Source organism: Seriola lalandi, unplaced genomic scaffold, assembly GCF_002814215.2.
Source record: "Seriola lalandi dorsalis isolate HSWRI2012SDOR001 ecotype SW California unplaced genomic scaffold, Sedor1 jcf7180002054476, whole genome shotgun sequence".
Classification (NCBI taxonomy): Eukaryota; Metazoa; Chordata; class Actinopteri; order Carangiformes; family Carangidae; genus Seriola; species Seriola lalandi.
The window spans coordinates 191,781-213,929 of NW_019525029.1; the positions used below are offsets into that span (position 1 = coordinate 191,781).

Sequence of the window (22,149 nt, forward strand, 5' to 3'; positions counted from 1 at the left end):
ACCCCCACCCCACCCCCAGCCTGCCCTGCCTTACTGTCTCTCCCTCTGCCCGCATGCATTGGTGTTATCAACGAAAAGTGTCTGAAAACGTAATATTTGCAAAAGAAGTACGTGGAAATCAAGTGAATCTGTATTTGCGAAATATTCATGTTTGACATTGCTAATAAGTGGATATGTTTAGATTATATGAGGTCAAAGTAATTGCTTGGAGTTGATATTTGAATCTATATACACATACAGTATTACACACGCTGTGTCTTGGTTTTCAATGTGATTTCTAATACTTTAATGTACTTCAGGTTCTTTTGTACTTTTTTGGGTATACATGGAGGATTATAGTTCACAGTGGTTGGAATAAATCTTTTTAATTTTATCCAGCTTGTCCCTGTGTGTTGCTATGAGCTCTGCTTTCCCTCGAGACTCTCTCTTTCTCTCTCTCTCTCTCCTTTCTCTGCATGCCTGCTCACAATGAAGCTAACTACTGCCCAACTGCTCTCATGCTAATAATAATTGAATGCATGGCTGACCCTGCTTTTGTGCCACAGTAGGCAGCTCACAGATTACACTACACGCACAATGGCGACTGTGTGCTCATTCAGCACCATGGACAGCTCCTCGAGATGAATAGAAACTACTGCAACAGCTTGAAATACAACTTTTTTTATTCTCCCTGTCAGACATTAAAATTTACAGCAAGCTTTTTAACCAGACCCAGTGTCGTAGCAGGGAAAACATCACAGGTTACTCAGTTTTAATTTGTCAATTATAGATCTATATTTTTTTAAACAATGAATGGAGATGAAAGGTAAATTATCTGCTTTGAGTTTGTATTTCTCTGTCCTTTTTAGAAAATTCTGAACTTCCAACTTTTAATCCTTTAATTTTACAAGTCCACATTTGAGGCCCACCATCATTTCAATTCAAACTCACAATTTTTTTTTTTTTTTACATTACAATTATCTGTATATGTATATATGTATCATTATTGTTTTGTTTTATATCTCCATGTCTAGTTCTGATCATTTGTACTGTCATCTGTTTTGACCCTTCTCTATCCATGGATGAATTACTAAATGGGCCTATTGGGCCCAGACCTGAGGTATCAGGGGTCTCCGTTATAAATATTGGTAATCATCTGATGCCTAGTCTGATCTGATATTATTTTTGGTAATACAGCTGCACATTTGATTAAAATGAGCCAACATCAAAATTAGAAATTGCATAGCAAATAAAGGCAAAGAAACTGAACATTTAATATTACAATATGAAGGACAATAGTTAATTGAAATGGGCTGAAATTAGAGCGATGGAATAAGAAAATAAAGTACAGACAGACAGAAATAATAGACCATAAATTCGGTAACGATGTTACAGTGCAGTAAAAAGTTGCCTCAAATTCAAGAAAGGAATAAAAGTACAGCAGAGAAATTGTGCTTTAAGTAAACATAACCAACATTACAGGTTTCTTTTGATAGTTTCCTGTAATATGTATAGTATGCTCTACAGGATTTTGTATATCTGTGTAGAGGAATGTATATATTGATTTATACATCTCCAGCCTGAACAATCAATAACAGACTCTGAGAGTTCTGATTAATCTGGCTATAAAAAATATGTTTGTATTAACTATGGATCACATATGCTCATATGTGAAAGAGGTTGTTCCTGATGATAAACCCACAGAGAATTCTCAGCCCACTCAGCAGTTTCCCTCAGCTCCACAGAGCTTTATAGTGATTTTCAGCTCATTGATTTCATTTACCAACCTTAATTTCACTGTTTTGGTTTCCCCCCTCCGCTATCATAGCATCGTTTTCAGCTGTAGCAGGAAGCTCTTGCCAATGAAAAAGCTTTGAAACTTCTTTGTATGCTACCCAGCATTAGATGGCAGACTAGCCGGTGAACACAGTGGACAATTTAGCAGCTTAAAAGTCAGATATTTCCCTGAGGAGTTGGTGGCGATCCAAAGCAGAACTGTCTGTGTGCCCAGGGGCCCATTGTCTCATAATCCATCCATGCCTGTATCTCTGTACAGCTTTGTTTCATTATTTTTGCCTCTATGACTCTCCCTGCATTGTTGCATCTTTCTCTACTTGCCATATTTTCACATCAGGATGGAGTCACTATTGGCCTGGAAGTGCTCCTCCCTAAAGAGGCCAAGCTCCACTCAGAGACCAGCCCGCCCCTTCAGTATGACGTCTTCCTCTACAAGGTTGCCAACAATGGAGACCCCACTTCTCCCAGCCATGCCCCTCCCACTCACTGTGCAAACTCTTACTCCACCTCTTATCCCATCCCCAAATCACCCAAATCGCCCAAAACACCTAAGACACCCAAGTCGCCCAAGGTGCCCAAGTCACCCAAATCACCCAGACACGCCAAGGAGCACCCATCCATTTACCGTGAGCCGTTGTGTGGAAGGCACTCCTCACCTGGCCGTCACCCCTCACTTGGTCACCACCCGTCACCCATTCGTCATTCTGCACCTGGGTGCTATTCTTCCCCTACCTACCATCCGTCCTCCCACCACTCTCCTGCCCAGTATAGATGCATGCCCACCTCCGCTTCCACCCCGCCTCAGCTACGGAGGCCCAGAGGTCGATCTCAAGATCCAGGCTCAGAGCGCTCTTGGAGTGGGAGAGACTACCAGAGTGGACACATTCATCCATCCCCCTCCTCACCTCATCTTACCCAGCCCCCTCCATCACCATCATGCAGGATGAAGTACAGCCCAGTCAGCACCCGATCACTGCCACCACTCTCCTGACCAGGCCTCCACCCAGTCTGGCCCAGCATCTATAAATTCAAACGCCCGAACATCTGTCATGATCTAACCTATCCACTGATTTGTCCATCCTGACTCTAACTCTTATTAGTGATTTATATATAATTTATCCATCCATCCATCATCAAGTTTTGTACCCTGCCCCCCCACACACATTTATACCTAGAGGAAGCATAGCACCTGGTCCTGGTCCCTGGAGCCAGAAAGCAAGAACTGGGACAGTTTTGTATACCACACTCAATCAAACTCAGACATGGATGCATGAAAATGCAAACATTAATCACTGTGTAGTCGCTGCAGCCTCACATTCACACCTTTATATAGATAACAAACGTCTCAAAGCTCAGGTTACTGCTCACACAAGCACAAAATGAACATCTACACATGAACATGCTCTCCTAGAATGGTGCCAACGACAGCGACTGCTGAGGATATTGTTCATAAAGGTTTCATAGTGGTTTACTACAGTAGCCTTAGTGTTTTCAATGGTTTATATAAATCTTTTATTATTCAGTGTGTAAGATTATTTCATGTTTTCAAAAACTTTTTTGGTATGTTTTTCATGTTTCTAATCCTCAATAAATAGATGAACAACAAAATGTGCAGTATTGTGCTCGAAAGATGGAGTAAGCTGGTAGGAACAAAGCGAACGACGATCAAAAGAGACAGCAAGGCAACAAGAGTAAAGGATGAGGATTTTTGTTTAGTGTGCCCAATTTATATGTGAAAAAATATGAGGGACTCTGCTGCCCCCTCGTGGACAAATCAAGCATTACAACATGGACAGTAAAAGTAAAGCCCGTGTAATTCTGGTGCTTTAGCTACATTTTAGGTTTAAAATTAGGTTAAAGGAGTAAATCAAAATGTTTAAATTATATGTTAGCTCCCTGGATAATTCTTCAACATGGATCATTTCTTTGTGCATGTATCTGGATATGTTTGTCTACAGTATGAGTTAGAGTCATGTCCGTGTGCCTGTGCAGAAGAGGTCAGATTAAGAGTGTTTTCGACTGCTTATCTAGCCATTTCTAATCAAAGCGAGACCGTTAAACATTTGCTGAATAGCGGCTACAGTGGCTACAAGTGAGATTTAAAAAATAATGTTAAATGCTAAAACATAACAACAATAACACAAGTAAAGACGAGCCAGTGAGCTGACTCAGTTATACGGCAATATTTATCTAAAGCCTGATGAAAAGCTACTATCCCCTTCCGTGGTCAAAAATGTAATGTCATTTTGTTTTGGTTATCATTTTTTCCATCAAATGGAAGTGGTTAGTGGGCGCGTGTAACTGACAGCAGAGCAGCAGTGAGGAAACAAAGTGCACAGTGTTTAGTTAGCAGAGATACTGTAGAGAGAGAACCACATCAGCTTCTGTACCGACTGTAATGATATTATCGGGTAAGTTTAAAGTACTTTTCAGCGTGCTGTAGCTGGATAGCTAATTAGCCTGAAAACTGGCGTAAATGTACTTTCACCAGGTGAATCAAGAGTACCTGATATCAGACACGATGGCAGACTTCTCAGGCACCTCCACAGTTGACAGGAAATCACATGACCTCAGCAGTGGAAGTTGGTCGTGTCGTTATTTCTGTGAAGGAGCACACAAATGTTAATATGTGTTAATATATGTATGTATATATATGTATATATATACATACATATCTATATATACTCACATTTTTTGGGTATACAAAGTTTACTCGTAAGAAATATGTTTTAGAAGTCAAACGATTAAGGCTTCATACAATATTTTAAATTAAGTTTTCGATTAGTACAGATTTTATAAATGAGCATATGAGAATTTAAAGTTAATTCAATAACTTAAACAGTTGCCAATTATTTTAAACATATTATGAAATGTTTGAATCAAATTTGAATTTATTGAACAATAAATTAAAATTATTAAAGAATGTGAATATGCCTCACTGGAAGACCCTGTAAGCTATAGATGAAAGTTACTGACCCTTACTACATTTATTATAACGTCGTTGTCAAAATCAAGATCAATCCAGCTGTTATGTTAAATTGGTTTGTCCTCGGCCCTCTAGGGTTCTAAAGGTAATATGAAAAACTGTGATACAGTCATTCCTTGTGATGTCTTAGATAGCCTTAGATAGTCTTGGCACTTTTTATCCAGAGGGGATGAAAGCGAGCTGCTTCATGAATTAACTTTATATTGGCCCATTTTTAAAATCTGTACTAATTGCGAACTTAATTTACAACATTTTATAAAGTCAGTTGACCTTTGAAATATATTTCTAATGAGTAAACCTTGTGTATACATACAGTATATTTTGAAAATTTGTGGCTGGGAGTAGAATTTTTACACTGTTTTTAGACTTGAATCTGATTGGACCAATCACAAACCAAATGTTCACGAAAGCACTTCTTATTTCAGTTCTTTTTGTAACCTCAGCAGTGATATCATTTTCTGATACTTTTGATTCACAGTTTTCATCAAATACACATCTCCTCTACACATGTAGGCTACATGTTTTTTCATATGAACACATAGTAATAGTTTTTTCATCCAGAAATACCCTCAGAAGAGCATCAACGGTTGTTACATGACCCTCTTCTGTGCTGACATGAATACAAAGAGATAAAATATTAATTTTTGACCTTTTATGTTTTGATTTCTTCTCAAAGGTGAGAACATGTGATTCAGACTGCAGATATTTGCTGCAGCAGAAAAAACATTCAATTTAATTTCACTTGTACTTGATGAAGAGATGTTATTCTCTTTGAATGCCTATTGTATGCTGCACTTTTTTCACATTGTTACTTTATTATTTATAACATGAGGGTACCGCTTCTATCCTCTTTGGTTTTCAGGACTTGAATCTGCTCATCTCTAGCAGCACCTCTGTTTTCTATAGGGAATTCAAATTAGGCAGCTTTTCTATTCTTTGACTTTTTACCTGGATGAAAAGAACCTTCTCGTTCCAGATGGATCGAGTGAAGGTGAAGTTATCCTTCCCGCTGCTCTCATTCATCAGAAATAGGCTGTCTTGACATGAAAAGAGTAATTGACAGGTTTTAAAGTGGAGTGTCTGTATCTCTCAGTGACACTCAATGCTCCTGAAGAGCTCTCCTGTCCTGCTCCACCTGCAAGGTGCTCACTGTGTGTCCTCAGTGTGTCCTCACTTGTCAGATTTTTTTCTTGTCTTTTCTTTTTTTTTTTTTTGGGCTAATGTAGCATCGAGAAGTGTCCCGGCATTTGGAGTGACCCTGAAACTAAAATAGACCTCACTCTGAAACGTAATTATGTTTTTCTTTTCTGTGCTCCTATATTGCTGAGTGAAAGAACAGAAACATTGATTTTCACATTTTACTTAAAATATGGCCGCAATAAAAGATATGACAAACAGCCAGGTGTTGGGTTGCATCCATGTCGAATCTTGTAACCCTGCAGCTCATTACATACATGAGATGCTTCACAGAAAAGAAGACAATGTGAGAGGAATGGAAGACAGTAAAATCAAAAGCTATACAGATAAGCAAGATGAAATGACGAAAAAATACTCAAACTGAAGCTGTACAAATAACAAAAGAACACTTGAAATTGGTAATATGATACTGCTTTCACTGCCCCAATCTCCCCGGTTACAGTAGATCATTCCAGCCGCATAACAATTTGAGACATATGTACACATAGCTGATGCCACGTAGGTAGATTACTGCCTGCTCTGAGACCATCTCTACTTCACATCACACATCAAAGACCTCAGAGGAAAGTCAGGACCAATCCAGAAACACTGACAGTCTGCAAACTTTGGTGCTATTATCTCAGCAGGGTGTAAATTTCTAGGCTCAGTGAGAGATGATCTCTCAGCGTGACTTGATTAAAGTGGAGGCAGTTGGTCAGGAGTGAGCAGAGCAGGTTTTGTCGAATAATCAGGTTTGTTGTCAGAGATCACAGCCAGATGTAGGAGCAGTAAAGGCTGCTTGAGCAAAGACTGCTTCAAAATAACCCATCAGGCTTGGTCTGTGTGCCTTTATGGAGAAGACTGATAAAATATTGAGAACGTGGGCGAGATCATCCACAAAAAAAACCCCAAAAAGACAAAACTGAATAAGTAAAAAAGATGTTTGCAGAAAAACACATTTAATGCCTTCAAGTTTAATCAGCACTCTGTAAGCAGACACAAAACCATGTTCGTAAGGGATATATCAGAATTTAAAAAACTTGATTCCACTGAGATGTCACCTTGCACAACCTGTTCTCCAGCCAGCCCATCTTCTGAGTGTGTGTGTGTGTGTGTGTGTGTGTGTGCGCCCGCGCACGTGCATGTGCATGTGCAGCTCCTGTATAAACCACTGAGCGGCAGCGTTGCCCCACAGTCCAGCTTGCACTGCTACTGTAGATAAGAGATAAGATCGGCTGACACTTTGAAACGGTTGATCTGCATCTTCATTAACATTCACTGTGTGTCGACTGAGGGAATGTATGCTGAATCAACATGATGCTGGGATAATTGATAATGTTATCATGAAGATATCTTGATGATCTCTGATGATCTCAGGCATATTTAAAGCTTTGCAGGGGAGGACATGAGTGCTGGGATAGTGCACAGGTGTGTGTGTGTGTGTGTGTGTGTGTGTGTGTGTGTGTGTCTGTAGATACTATGTGATCTGCTGGGTTGATGAGATGATATGTCTGCATACTACATGTGTAGATTGTGTGTTTTTTGCATGTGTGTGTGTGTGTGTGTGTGTGTGTGTGTGTGTGTGTGTGTGAACTACTTGAGTGTGTTGCTTTTTGGCAGGTTCATTACTGCCTCTTTAAGTAAGGCTATAAAGTATTTTTGCTGACCTAAAACAGATGTAATTCTCTCCCTCTGAGCCCCTCCCTCTGTCTGTAATGCACCCACACACACACACAAACACACACACACACACACACACACGCACACACACACACACACACACACACACGCACAAACACACGAACAGATCTCCTGAGATGCCTCTCATAGCAGATGAAGGGTTTTTATAATTAGTGGAATACCCACATAATGCAGTGAATTCACTGCATTTTCCTCACAAAACCCAATTTGTTTTTGAATCATTTTTGACAAGGCTTTGATTCCACATTCGTGTGTTTGCTTTCACCATCAAAGAAAAGATAATGAGCTAAAAAAATATTTCATCCATCAGTCTGTAATACAGACGACAGTAATCCACAGAATATGAATCGTTTTATAGAGATAACACACCTATTGTTCACTCACAATAGGTACATTAACTCTATTGTTGTGTACATGGTTGCCAAGTTTTAAAATGATGCTTTTTGATGTATTTTACTCTCCACAATATTAAGAGACCCCCCACTTACTGCCTTTCTCCCCTTCTCTTTGTGTTCATGCTTTTGTGTCCGCTCCTCTCTGTGAGTCAGGCGAAATGACTTTCGACTCAGGAGTGAGAAATGTCTTCACTTTGTGTGCACGCGTGGGTGTGTGCAAGAGAAAGTAAAGGTTCACTTCACCTGAAAAAAAAAAGAAAAGAAAAGAATAATGGCTATATTTTCCCATTTAAACTTAAAGGTTTCTAGTCACACAGATGGTTTTGGTTTTATTTGTCAGGATCTAAGTGTCATTTCTTGATGTTTGAACAACTCAAATAAATGATTGCACTGGGGTTGCAAAGCAAGTCTGAGTAGAACATGTCTCTAAAGGTCTGCAAATAAAACTCTATCCACACCCAGACGCCACTATGTTTTATAGCTGTTACATGTGATTTAGGTGAACTGATCCTTTAAACATATTCTAGATTTTTCCCACAAAATCCCTCAAAAAGACCAAGGCAAAGTATTGTCTTTCCAACCAAAGCCTGATATGTCTTATTCCTCAAATGTGTATTAAACTGCAAAATATAAAATAAAAAGTCCCCAATAAATGCAAAATACACTTGCTACATTTGCTACAAACTACAGTGTCCAGCTGGTTTCGAAATAAGCAAGCCATTTTAAAGCATAGAGTATATTTGTGATTTTGAAGATATTGGTCTTCAGCAGGAACCAATGGGCTTGGGGCTAAAAGCCACTGACGGGAGAGGGGAGTCAGTAAGTACTGAGACGGACTAACGTTGGTTTGATTTGGTGCGAGTGACAAAAATAGAGAATACTGTCAGCCTTATCCTTTAATGCACCTGCACACACTCCCACACACATGTTAAGGTCACAGATTAACCTGCTCATGGAGTGTCAAAGGTCAGACAGGAGGGGAAGTAAACTCAGTCTCCTCTTCCCCTCCTCCTCCTCCTTTTCCCTTGCTTCTCCCTCCTTTGCTGCTGTCATTTGGTTTTTCACCTGCGGTAACATCCCCTCCCTCTCTCTTTACCCCCCTCCTTCGGCCTCTCTCCCTTGGCTTCCATATTGATTTACTCTGTATCCCGCGGTCACATTCTTGTGGCGAAGGTTTCCGGCTGAAAACCGCTGACATTTACCTCACAGTCACAACACGCCTCATTTAAGCCTCACAAAATAATGCGCGCTTTTATGGTACATGCCAACGCTGTGAAAGTTAAAGAATGATTGCAGACATTTTGAACATCCAATGGTGTAATGGAGCCACTTTGCTCCATGTGAGAAGTGAGAGTTGAGTGCTTGTGGTGCACATTTAAAAAAAACTATGAACATGCTCACATTCCCAAAGTTTCCCTTCTTCTTGTTCCCTCTTTTAATGCCTTCTCAACTTTCCCGTCCCTCCAGTGGCCCTTGTTACCATGGAGATGTCTCAGCTCCTAGGTGGGCTTTCATAAAGTCCTCCTAAGTAGATGCGAACACATGCACAGACACACACACACACACACACACACACACACACACACACACACACACACATAAACATATCTGAGGGCAGCATGGAGGACACCCGTGGAGAGGAAGGTGGGGACCCAAAGGCTGCACCCTGCCCTCAGCCTGTGGTGCTGGAAGGAAGGAACCCAAATTTACCATCGTGGGTGGGAGGCATCACACTCCCACACAGATATCCACACACACACACACACACACACACACACACACACTCATGCGACGCAGGTGTGCACAATTGGGAGGGGGCTTGGCACAGCAGGACCACCTGGGCAGAGAGGCTTAGAGGGATGTGTGGTGATTGTGGTGCATGTGAAATAACCCCTGGGGTTCTTCTCTCTTTCCCCATTTAGCGCCGATAAAAGGCCTGTTACTGGATTAAATTATGACAAACAACACAAATACGCATATCTGGACATAGGGGTCATTTGCTCTCCATCAAGCTGGTGAAAGCTTGAATAAATGTATGTGCATAACTTAAGAATTTGAGTCACTGATGCAGTTTTTTTTCTTTTCTCTCAGATGAATGCGCCATGACAGAAAGAAAACATTATGCAATACATGATGCAGTGTGAGAGCTTGAGTCAGAACAGTCAATTCACAAGTGACTCCATTATAAACTTCAAACATCACTCAGACGCCTCTATTTGCAGACTGTGATTGTGTTCAGCCCAGTAACAATAACTTAATGTTCTGTTTGTGGTGAAAAGATTAATTCATTCTATTTCTTGCGTTAACTGACTTCAGGGCTTATTTAAACACGTTATAATATTATTTCCTGCTGATACGAGTCAGTGTGAAATTGCATTAACATTCTCTCAGTTCCCTTCTCTTCGCTCCAGTTTAGCGACTCGCTCCTGACTCATAACTGCCTGTCTGACTGAGGGAGTTAATGTGTTCAACAGCCAGCTGTCCCTCAAATAACACGCTCAATAATTCATATTGTGAGGCACACACACAAACACACACAAACACGGACATATATACTGTATGTGCATGTTGAAATGCAGGTGAACGACAACTTGGCGAGGAAACAGCGACAAAAGTCTTGTAGCATCTTTTCTTGCTAAGGAGGCAAATAAAAGAATGTGTGTGTGCGTGTGTGTGAAAGGGAGAGAGATGGTCACAGTAGGTTTGTGTGTATGTGTGCAAAGCAATAGGAGAGAGGCTATGTACTGCGTGTGTGTGTGTGTGTGTGTGTGTGTGTCCTCTTTACTAATGGATATCAGATCTCTCATGTGTTGAGCCAGCAGAAGTAGAGCAGTAGATCCATCATGTGGGACTGGGGTCACGACCGCAGGCTCGACCTTCACTCACACACACACATACACACACACACACACACCAAGTAATTTCCCCCCAAAACATTTGGATTCAGCCAAATCTTCAGCCAGCTCTTTAATTAGTGAGTGTAAATGCATTTAGGGATCAGATGTTAAGGCAGTTTGACAGACAGGAACACGGGTGGGTGGGTGGCAGCACTTAAATATCAAGATTTGCAGACTTGTGTGTTTTCCACTGAGTGGTGACTTCAGCTGAGGGCATGTCCTCTCAACATAGTTTCTTGCTCCTGCAGTTCAACACCTCATCTGCTTTCAAAATAAATAAATAAATAAAAACTAAATTTCTCTGGTGCCAAAATCTTAGTGTTCACCTCAAATATCTTTGGGTTTTGGATTTGAAAATTTCAGCTTGCTCTGTGGAAACTTTTTCTAAATTTTTTGGATCAATTAATCGCAGATTAATCACCAATGAGAATAATTGTTGGTTGCAGCTGAGACTGATTCATTTCAAAGCATCGGTAATAATAGTGAAATATTCAGCAAGTGCATTTCTACAAGGTCTGTCTGTAAGAATCTTTTCTTTTTTTCTTTTTATTCTTCCAGGATTTTAACAGGTCAAAATCAAAGCTTGAATGTTTCTGCCGTCACCTCGCCATGGCTTCACGGATGGAGATGTCACGCAGTTACTCTGCCTGTTGGGTAACAGATCACACAGAGATACCTCACCCGCAGTTGGGCGGTGCGCCATCTAATTTAATACAGACATTTCATGGTGGTCGGGGGATGAATCCTAGTGGTCTAATGATGTTGGTGATCCCCAGAATCTTGATCAATCTAACCTTGAGCGCTGCCGTGAAGTTGACATTTGACCTTATGACCCTGAGATTAGTGTTTGAAAGCAATTTACTGTAGTAAACCAGTGGTCCAGGGAAAGCTGTTGATGTCAAAGCTTATTGATTATCAGTTTATGCAAGCTGTACTTCAATCCATGTACATTTTTCAGCTTTATTTTCATATTTCTTTTCTTGAATAAGGTCATCACATCATTGGGTGAATTACCATGTTAAAAACTGACAAACGCACACACACACACACACATACACACTGTAGGTTAACAGCCCAGCACACCCTGTCTTATGAAAGTCAGCTACAGAAACCAGGCTGGGGTTCATCATCTGTTCTTCCTGCCCTGCTGCTTTAACAGGCAGCGACCCCCCACTACACCCTCCCTCCCTCCCTCCCCTCCCTGCTCTCCCTCTCGTCCACCCCCACAAGAGCCTGATGATGTGCAGGCTCCACAGAGCAGGACTTTCAAACGATATCATTACCATTTCAAAGAACCTGCTGCTGCCTTATGGACCTACAAGCTGTGGCATGTTATATGGAGCAGGACGTTGTTTGCCACAAACTGCATCATCACCGTGCATCTTCATATCTAAATGACAGCCAACGACTGTACGTTACACATTCCCGAGTCTGCCGGCTGTTGTGTGCTGTTTCAATTAGGGAAAAGGCATCGATGCTGTGTGTGTGTGTGTGTGTGTGTGTGTGTGCGTCTGCAGTTCTTGCAGGGTATCCTGTGAGGCATCACTGCTGCATGTCAGTAATTCAAACAAAAGCTTTGTTTTTGCTGCTGTCAATTACTTGGCACATACAGAGCAGAGACCAAAAAGAGCGGGACTGATTCGCATGCGGGCCTCTGAGGATGTACATTCACTAAACAAGAGTTGAGCACTTTGGAGGACATGTTTCTAATTTATTTATTGCCCCCCCCCTCCCCTCCCAAAAAAAAGGGTGCGGGGGGGGGTGTCAGTCGCCCGACTTGAGGTTTTCTCATTTAAATACTGGTGAACACAAACACACACAGACTTAAGCGCCCAGTGGTTCCTGCTGCAACATTAATGTCCTCATTTATCCTCTTATGCACAAATGTCAACCTTTGTCAGCCTCCATCCCTGCCTCTCCCTCTCTCCCCTCTTTAACTGCCCTCCACACCTTCGCCAGCTCTTCTCTCCCTTCCCCTCCCGCTTTCTGCTCCTTTGTATTTGCTCCCATGCCTTCAGTCCCATTCATTCCTCCACCCCTACCTGCATACCCTTTCCCTCCTGTCTGCATTCCCCTCACTCTTTCACCCTGCTTTCTGTAACTCATTGTATCCAGCCAACCCCCCACCCCCCCACCTATCCTGCACCCTGCACAGATATTGCACATTTCTCCACCATATCTGCCTCTCTTTTGTTTTGTTTCATTCTCTTTTTTTTTTCACCTTCTTCTGCTTGGGGATCCTCAAGTGACATCATCACTCCTACAGTTACCATGGTTTCAGGGGAAAGGGACCGTAATAACTGTTTGGATCAAACAGACAGGCTTGGTGCTGTTGTATCACACACACAAACACAAAATAAGAGGTGCTCGAGACATTCAAAGAGATTACTCTTTATTACAGGATCCAGATACAGTTTGCAGGTTTAGGTATGAATGAGAAATGTGTGTGTGTTGCGTCGTCAGGTCAGTGTTAATGATGGTTCTGTGTGAATGAAGAAGTCATCATCGTACAGGTCTTCGTCAAGGTCAGCTTCCTCTTCGGTAAAGTAGGTGGGGAAAGGAGGGTTGAGCAGTGTGGAGCTCCTGGTTGGCAGCACAGTATCTCTTACCTGGAATGCACAAACACACACTTAAGGTAATAGCTGTGAGGACACTCTTGTCTTAATTAGTGCTGAAACAATTAAGATTTGATAAACATTATTGCTAGTCATTTATTGAGCAAAAATGCCAAAAAAAAAAAGGAATTTTCCAGCTTCTCAGATATGAGGATTTTTGCTTTTCTCTGTTCAATTTCCTTCTAAAAAAAAAAACAAAACAGAACAAGCCCTTTGGAAATGTCACCTTGAGCACTGGAAAAGGTATTTGCCACTATTTTCTACATCTTTTTTTTTTTGACCCAATCAGCAGTTCTTAAAACTTATTCGATCATGCTTTCAGAAGCATAAAAACTGGTGCTGTGTCCAACAATTTCTGTAACTTTATGAAACCGACAATCCAATATTCAAACAAGCTGTGCAGAGCTGATAGACAACAACATGTCAAATGAACTAGTTACGTCCAACCCCTACCCCCCTACCATGTCCTGCTGTTAAGTGGGGAAACTGCTCGTGCTGTGTGCAGCATGCAATCAGATCAAGATTGCAATTATTACCGACTTATTCATTAAAACAACACGAGTTGTCTGGCTGCACTGTAAACAGATACACCAGCTTTTCTGTTGTAATTCTGATGTTTGTCAGGACTGAAATCTTAAGGATTATAACTTTTAATCAGTTATTAACAACAGTGAAGTAGTTAAAAAAAGTCAAGTTAAATTTATTGAAAAAAAAAAAAAAAAAAAGGTTAGAAGATCAGTGTTTGCTTAGTTTTCCCCCATAAATCATATTAATCCCCCCGTCCCTCGTCACACACTCCCCTGCAGTGGCTTGACTCACCACAGGTGACCCCAACTCCGAGTCTGACAACCACTGGGTTAAATGATTAATCGATTTACCATAAAATCAATCAAGACATTAATCAATAATGAAAACTGTTATTAATTGCAGCCCCAGTTATAATTGTAATCAATAAAACATAGTTGTTCCTCATTCACAGGGTCACTGGGGCCGCAAAGAAAAATAAAAACAAACACTAATGAACCTGCATGTGTATCCTTTGGGCTAATATAATTTGAAGTGAATTTAGAAGTAAGTGGGTGTGTGTGTGTGTGTGTGTGGGTGTGTGTGTGTGTGTGTGTGTGTGTGTGTGTGTGTGTGTGTGTGTAAGACAGCTGAGCTGGGTGAAATGCAATGCACATTTGTATTCATTATCGCTTGTCTGCAAAACAAATAATAGGCTGCGTGTGTGTCCGCGCACACACACAGGGCGAGCACAACATGCTGAGTATGGAGATGGATGCTCTGGATATTACTAACATCATTAAGGTGCATATTCCCATTCCCTCACAGAAAAAAAAAAAAAAAAACACACACACAAACAAAAGCACATGCACACTGCTGATCCAGCACAGTGTCAGGATGAAGATGGATCACATTGTCTTGCAGGTGTGACGCTGTTTTACAGGTGCAAGGTCACTGGTCTCTGTCAGAACACTAAGCATGCAGGGGTTGACCTTCGACTTCACACTTGAATTTGAAAGTGTGTGTATGATTATTTTTACCTTCAGTAAGCAGTTCCTGTGGCCAGGGATGGAGCCGTTAACATACAGCACATTATACTTGGTATTGACCCTCCATATCTGAAGAGAGAGAGAGACGAAGAGGAGGCAGATGAGAGAAAATTGAACTTAAATTGCTGCCAAGAACAAACAAGTTCAAAACCGCAACTCTGTTTGCGTGTCCTTGTGAGTGTGTGTATACCTTCAATCCATAAGCTGTGATGTAGGTGTTCCCCATTCTGCCGGGCATCTTCTTCCCTTTGAAAACTTTGGCTGGATCCTGGATGCAGACGAAGAACAGCAAACACGCTCACATTACTGGATTATGGGAAGCCAACTGTTCACGTCTGGCATGGATGAGTGTTGTACACAGTATGCCTGTATGTGTGTGTGTGTGTGTGTGTGTCTTACCCCTCCAGGTCCAGAAGCCCCTGGTCTGCGGTGAGTTTTGGTTTGGCCGTGGCTGGCCGGCTGACCCTTGAACCCCCATCGCTTCATTACTCCTTGAAAACCTTTACCAATGCTAATACACAAACACAAGAATAGGGGATAATGATATAAAAAGAGAGGTTTGCACATTCTTGTAAAGTCAGAAATGGATCTGTCTTCAAAACGTGATGCTGAAGCTGAAAGAGGACACGACGTAGGAAAAGATGCCGAGAAGAGAGAACACCAGTGGGGGGGGGGGGGCTGGCAGAACAAAACTTACGATTTGGCTGTGACGTCCACATATTGGCCTGGACGGAAATGTGCTGCATACAGAGGAGTGCCTGAACACACAACAAACAAGATTATATTGCAATATTTGTACAAAAGTGTGAAAATAAGATATTAATTTCTACTGTGTGACATGGGAAGAAAAGCAATGCAAATGTGTATACCTGGCTTAATGAGAGCGTTGTCGGAGACTCTAAAGGTGACAACCTTCTGTTTCGGGGGCACTCCAGCATTCCTGAACATCTCCAATTCATTTTCAGACCTCTGTCAGTCAAAATGATGGAAAGAGAGAAAAATTTAAAGCTGAAAAGAGGGAAAAAAAGTGGTAAAAGCAGGAGCACTGAGCAGCACTTGGACTTTGGCATTTTAAAACTAACCGTGGGCCTGTTATGACTGTATGTGAGCCAAGCACGCACACACTCACAGGCATATGCGTGCACACTTGGCAGTGAGTGCCTCCAACATTTGCTTTCACTCAGCTCGCTCTCATCTCAGCCCCTACAGTCACTCTCAACTCTCTCTCTCTCCCCTTCTGTTGACTCAAAATCAGCCTGCCAAAGCCTCTGACTCTGACTGAGGAGTGATGTGGCTGTGTGAGAGGGATTCAAAACAACTTCACATTCGACAAGTGAAACCCTGACTCCGATCCATCAAGGATCTATCAGGACTCAATGAATGAATTACCCTTCGATTTATTCATCCTTGTTCTTTTGTTTTCTTATCTTAAAAAGATGGACATTAACATTTGAAGAAAAAATTCCCCCTCATACATACTAAAGAGGCAATTTTCTTCAGAACAACTTCTTTAAAACAGTCTACACTTTCTTTGCAGGATATAATGAAGGTTCAGAGTGAGCTGGAGAGCCGGTGCGCTGACTGTCACCTCAGTTTTCAGTGTTAGTTCTGATAAGTATCTGAAGCAAGAACAAACCTTATTACAAGCACTTTTCAATTTAAGTGTGCTCTTCATTGTTGGCCAATTATTTAGACACCTAATGCGATACTTTCTGACACCTAAGACAAAATTTAGTTACTAGTGTTGAGTGGCTGAGTATAATTTCCTGACTATGGATCTGTATTCATAAAAGGTCATTGCACTGGGAGGCCTGCTATCAGCTCAATGCTTCAGGGAAATGACAAATGTCATTATGTCAACACTGAGCTAATTTTTTTCTATTGCATGATTATGAGATGTAGCCAGAACTAAGACGAGTGAATGTGTTAGGTGTGTACAGTATGATAAGTGGTGTTTTGACTACATCATCAATCAGCTATGTGTGGACACATTATTCATGCTTGAGATATTTTGATGTGATTAAGTGGGCACCACATGAAGAGTTGTGGCTGCTCTGCTAACATTAAGAGTACAAAGACCGGTATGATAAAGTATGGTATTCTCAAATGTCACGATTCAGTACAAATACAACACAGGCTCTATGAAGGGCTGAAAAAAAAAAAAAACTGAGTGAGTTACTGTTTTTTAAAGTCATGTTTGCAATTTCTCAAGCTACTTGGAGGCAAACATAAAAAGGCACACAATAATTACATGACATTTGAGGGGAAAGCTGCTGATTATAATTTATAAAGACTGCTGCCTCATTACTGAATACATAAATGTGTTTAATTATCAATGTCATTATCAACAACGAAACTCTTCCACCTTGTCTAAAACTTACTCCTATTAAAGTGAGACTATGTAACTTTTGATAGATGAGATATGATGTATTCTTCTGCATAAAAATGAAAAGGTGAATTTAGTAGCAATTAAACATACCAGTGCTACATTAAATACACTCAGTAGCCTAAGGTGGTCTGGTAGGGCTAGTAGCTTATGAGGGCTAATGCTATATAATATTAGCAAACTTTAGGTGAATATAATGGTCAGTCAGTTCACTGATAGAATATGCTGATATTGAAATGCAAGAGCGTTTCAATTTTCTAAGATTAACTATGAAAAACATAACATATGTAACATTTTCGTTTTCTTACATTCTTCTTTGTAAACCTGCAAATACAGATTTTTTTTTGCCAATATTTGGTTTCTGTCAACTCCTGATGGAAATATCTGGCTCTTTAGCTGCTAAATCCTCCACTATGCTAGCCAACTAGCTGCTAGCTTTTTGCAGTTCGGTGCTAGCAGGTAGTCAAAAGTGACTCTTTGGAGTTCTTTGACTGAAAATAGCAGCCTGCTGTAGATGACATTATGAGAACGGTGCGAGTGAACCATAAAGTGAACTGATAAGTTTCGGGCAGGACAGCTGAAGTGATGAAGCTCGCTGGAACTTGCTATAAAGCTCTGTAAAGCCAAAGAGAGCTGACTCAAGTGAGAGGTGTCTGTAGGTTCATCTCTACTAACAGACCCCTCTCAGATTGACACTTTTTTCCCCCACATTGTCATTTGAGACATTGTTATGATAAGATTGTCAACTATAGCTGCTTTAAAGAAAATTGAGCCTCAAAAACTGTACCAAATAAAAGCTAAAAGAATGTGCAGTAACAGCTCTTACCACACGTTTACACAAGGTAACATCGTCAACACATCAAATCTTACACAGCTGTTTTTAATCATTGTAACTACAGTTTCTTACATGGAATGGTGATGCGTTTTTCCCTCCTACAATGAGAGCGTCTGTGTGTCCATCATATTCTTCTTTGGACAAGTGCTTTATTACATGGCAGTCCTGCACCTGAAGAAAAAACAATTTCAGGTTTACATTAACAATCAGAAACACAATGCGAGTATAGCATTTCACTTAACCACCATCCACCAGATGCAATTAAATAGAAGCCGGGTCACAGGCTAATTTAAAATACCTGACAAAATATAAATAGAATAGGATGACAGGGCACTTTGCAACACACAAAACTTAACAAGTGAATCACCCGTGACACACTTCAACAACTATCTAATCTGTTCTGTACTTATTCACTGCCTCATGACAAACTTTTCACTTCACTTCAGATAAAACATGTACATGACAAAGTGGTGGGAGTGTTTTCACCCTGAGAAAGTTAATTTATATGTTTCTCCTTTCATCCAGCACAGACCGTTCCTGTATCAGCTGCAAAGAAAAAAGTGACTAAATGCAACAAAAGTGAATCAGCAGATGGGGATAGAACTTTCTTTATGGCCTTGAATCTGATATCACAAGATAAAAAAAGATATAAAAAACAGGGACATTTAACTGATACTTAAATTGGAGTTTGTTATGCTACCCACACAATATCAATAATGTCATTATCAATAAAGCGTAGAGTGAACACACACAGCCACAGTTTGCTTTTAAATTACTTCACCGACAGATAAAATGATTAGATTAAAACGTGATCTGAATAAACCTGACATCAAATAACACCTGGTGTAAGAGAGTAGCAGCTTGCTGAAGACCACTGAGGCATTTCCAATGCACGATCTGATCAAAGCCTGCAGATGAGATCTAAAGGTGTTCACTATTTGCTATTCTGCCTCCACACTCGAGAGAACAATCTAATTTATTTGACAACTTTTTCTGACCTGCTGGTCATTTCATTATAAATGACAAACGTTAACACACCTTATCTTTTCTGAAGGAACCCTGCAGCTGTTTTGATGCAAGACTAAGACACAACAGAAAACTGGACAGGTGTGTGTGTCTGTGCGCTACCTGTAACATGGTAACAACATGTCTTTCTCCTGTTTTCGTCCAGATAGGAGCCATCCCCAATTTCACAGCAACTAATCCCACTCTTCGGCTCCCTAAGAAGAGAAACAGACGAAAAAACAATAAAAGCGCAAGTCAAGAGCAAGAGGACTCGTAATATACACATCCGTCACTAAGCGTCAAACTTACCCTCTGACCATTCCTGCCGTTGCCAGGGCTCATCTTTGAGTGGGTTGAGCTTATCAGCTATCTGTCTTCTGTATTCCTCTGCCACGCTCTTCCTCATGTACTCCTGGTTGTCCTTTGTGAGGTGTTCTTCAAACCATGTTGTGGTTTTTACTGTCCTAATACAACCCACCAACTGGACAGGACTGCTAGAGAAAAACATATTCACAGCAAAACCAACTTTCAGATTAGAAACAGCTCATACATTTTAGTTTAGTAAGTTGAACATGTCATTGCATATCAGTCTAATACTGCAAGTCAGCTCAGTCACTGATGAGTAAGAAGAAGGTCCGCACATTCACACAGACAACATAGGCACTTTAGGTGCTTAAGTGTCATTGCTAAATGACAAGTCAAAGACAAAAATAAAAAAGATACATAAGACTGTATGTACCCTGGTGGACCTTTGCCATATCAAAGACTGCCCACATCAGCTTGCCGATGGATATCAACACATTTCTCATCTGATACTGCACTGACTGGATGTGGAGTGGTTCATCAGCTTGTCCTTCTCAATAACTGGCTATACTTACATTGTTAAACATTTCATGTAAAACATAGAACATCTCAATGTTTCCATTCACTACACTACACAAACTTTTAAGCAACGTCAAACAATAAAACCCACAAAGCTAGAAAAACCAATCAATTAAATTGTAAGATATAGATATGTTAGTTGTTCACTCACCACGTCCATATATGGCAAAGGATATTTAGCTAGTTAGTTGTAACGTTACAATTTAATAGGGAAATTATAGAATTAGTTAATATTTATGCAAATAACAGGCTCAGGTAAAAACAGCAAAGACAATACTGAGCTGAAATGTAGAACTATGAAGCTATTTGACCACAGCAGTCTAGTCTAGCTAAGCTGCATGCTGAAGCTCACTACAGGTACATTAGCACAACTAGCCGGTTAGCATTAGGTACCTTTCAGCTACTGCTCGGAGAGAAACGAGTCGAGTTCCACGCTGAAGAAGAAACCAGCTGGTCCACGCCGCCATTGCGCTGTTTAGTCTACACACCTACACATAAATATAAAAGCTACCAATGAACTAGGAGGACATGGCGTCTCACAACATATGCACACCCATGCCTTCGTTTTCGTCCTGTTCTAAATGTCACCCTGGCTACTTCCGGTACGTGACCAAAACAGTTCCGCAGCACCGAGGCACATGTCAAAGGTTCCGTACAACCAGCACTATCAAATTTCAGCATATCTTTTACATTTAATATCCACGAAGCGTTTAAACTCTGTTTTATGTTTGCATGTTTATAAAAAAACTTTAACGACTTGGCGGCTTGACACCAATAACTCAATAATAATAAAAGTTTATTTTCAAGGTTCATTTGTGACCTTGGAAACAGCAGTTGACAGAACAGTTTCACCCTAAGGTCCATTTAGTAGTTGTTCGGGAACTTTCAATCATGTGACATGGTCTTCATCAACAGATGTGGTTTGTCAAGGAATATGTGATGTTTAAATTTCCATGTCTTTATTATTATGATTATTATGATTATTATGATTATTATTATTATTAGTAGTAGTAGTAGTAGTAGTAGTAGTAGTATTGTTACGAAGAGAGGAGAAAAGATTATTTTACGTGGTTTTTCACAGCCTTTATAAATCGGATCCTCTCAGTCTCTGAGTGTAACTCTTCTGATGTGGGCCTCTGATTGCGAAACAGTCATCAGGAGGTTCATGTGCTGAATACTGATCTGACTGTCAAGAGACTGAGGCATATATAGAGTGTAGTATCAGGACAGCCAAACTTTGGTTTGCCCTAATTAACTATATGGAGATTAGTGAGATAATCTATTCTTGAGAGGTGATGCAGATGAATGTGTCTCTGTGCAGCAGTGTTATTTGTCTGTGCAAAGGAAGTGTATGTGAGAGTTTATAGTTTGTGCAATGCTGGTTCATTCAACAAGACAGGGTAGGGCTGTCCATGAGAGACACAGAGAGATATGTGATATCTAATGTAAGTAGAGGTCTGCACACACAAATAGACTGCATATTCAGTGGTAAACAGAGAAACAAAAGCTCATTGGGCTGGGAAAAATAAATCAACTAACAAGCTGCCACATTTTTATATACAGTCTATGGCTGCCACCTGCTCACTCTTTGTTATTCTAGATTATACATCCCCACTGCACACCTGCACAAATACACACAAGGTAGTTTTTATCCCTTAGGAGAAAATTAAATTGTGCTGCATTGATTCCTTGGGAAATTAACCTTACATTGGCCACAATCACAACACACCTAACCCCAATTCTAACTCTAACCTTTAGCAAAAACCAAGCTGATCTGAAATGTAATGTTTTATCTTGCAGTGACCAGCTTTTTATCCTCAAAAGAGAGGTTAACATCCCCGCCCTTCACAATCCAACTTTTTTATTGTGACAGTGTTAACATACAAACATGATTCATACAAGTACTCAGACACCTACACACAAACATCAGATTACACCCAAG

The 22,149-nt window shown here is 40.6% G+C and overlaps 2 protein-coding genes across 6 annotated transcripts in view; one reads left to right on the forward strand and one right to left on the reverse strand.

Moving 5' to 3' along the window:
* Positions 1 to 3,384, forward strand: part of LOC111659397 (uncharacterized) — a 14,818-nt gene extending 11,434 nt beyond the window's left edge. For all 4 annotated transcript variants that reach the window (XM_087175570.1, XM_023412351.2, XM_023412352.2 and 1 more), the window contains one exon: positions 2,114 to 3,384. In XM_087175570.1, the coding sequence (XP_087031696.1) occupies positions 2,114 to 2,767 (654 nt within the window). In that variant the 3' untranslated portion in view covers positions 2,768 to 3,384. The remainder of the gene's footprint in view (positions 1 to 2,113) is intronic.
* Positions 3,385 to 13,306: 9,922 nt separating this feature from the next.
* On the reverse strand, positions 13,307 to 20,818 carry mrpl3 (mitochondrial ribosomal protein L3). 2 transcript variants are annotated; one of them, XM_023412356.2, is made up of 10 exons: positions 20,601 to 20,818; positions 19,635 to 19,816; positions 19,449 to 19,540; positions 18,393 to 18,491; positions 15,969 to 16,068; positions 15,797 to 15,857; positions 15,499 to 15,610; positions 15,290 to 15,367; positions 15,091 to 15,168; positions 13,307 to 13,540 (listed from the first exon to the last, which is right to left on the reverse strand). In XM_023412356.2, exons 1-10 carry the CDS (start codon positions 20,672 to 20,674, stop codon positions 13,391 to 13,393), a joined length of 1,026 nt encoding a protein of 341 aa, XP_023268124.1. In that variant the 5' UTR covers positions 20,675 to 20,818; the 3' UTR covers positions 13,307 to 13,390. The 2 variants fall into 2 exon arrangements, with proteins under 2 accessions (XP_023268124.1, XP_023268123.1); XM_023412355.2 differs by having other exon boundaries at positions 19,635 to 19,819.
* Between the last annotated feature and the right edge of the window lie 1,331 nt (positions 20,819 to 22,149).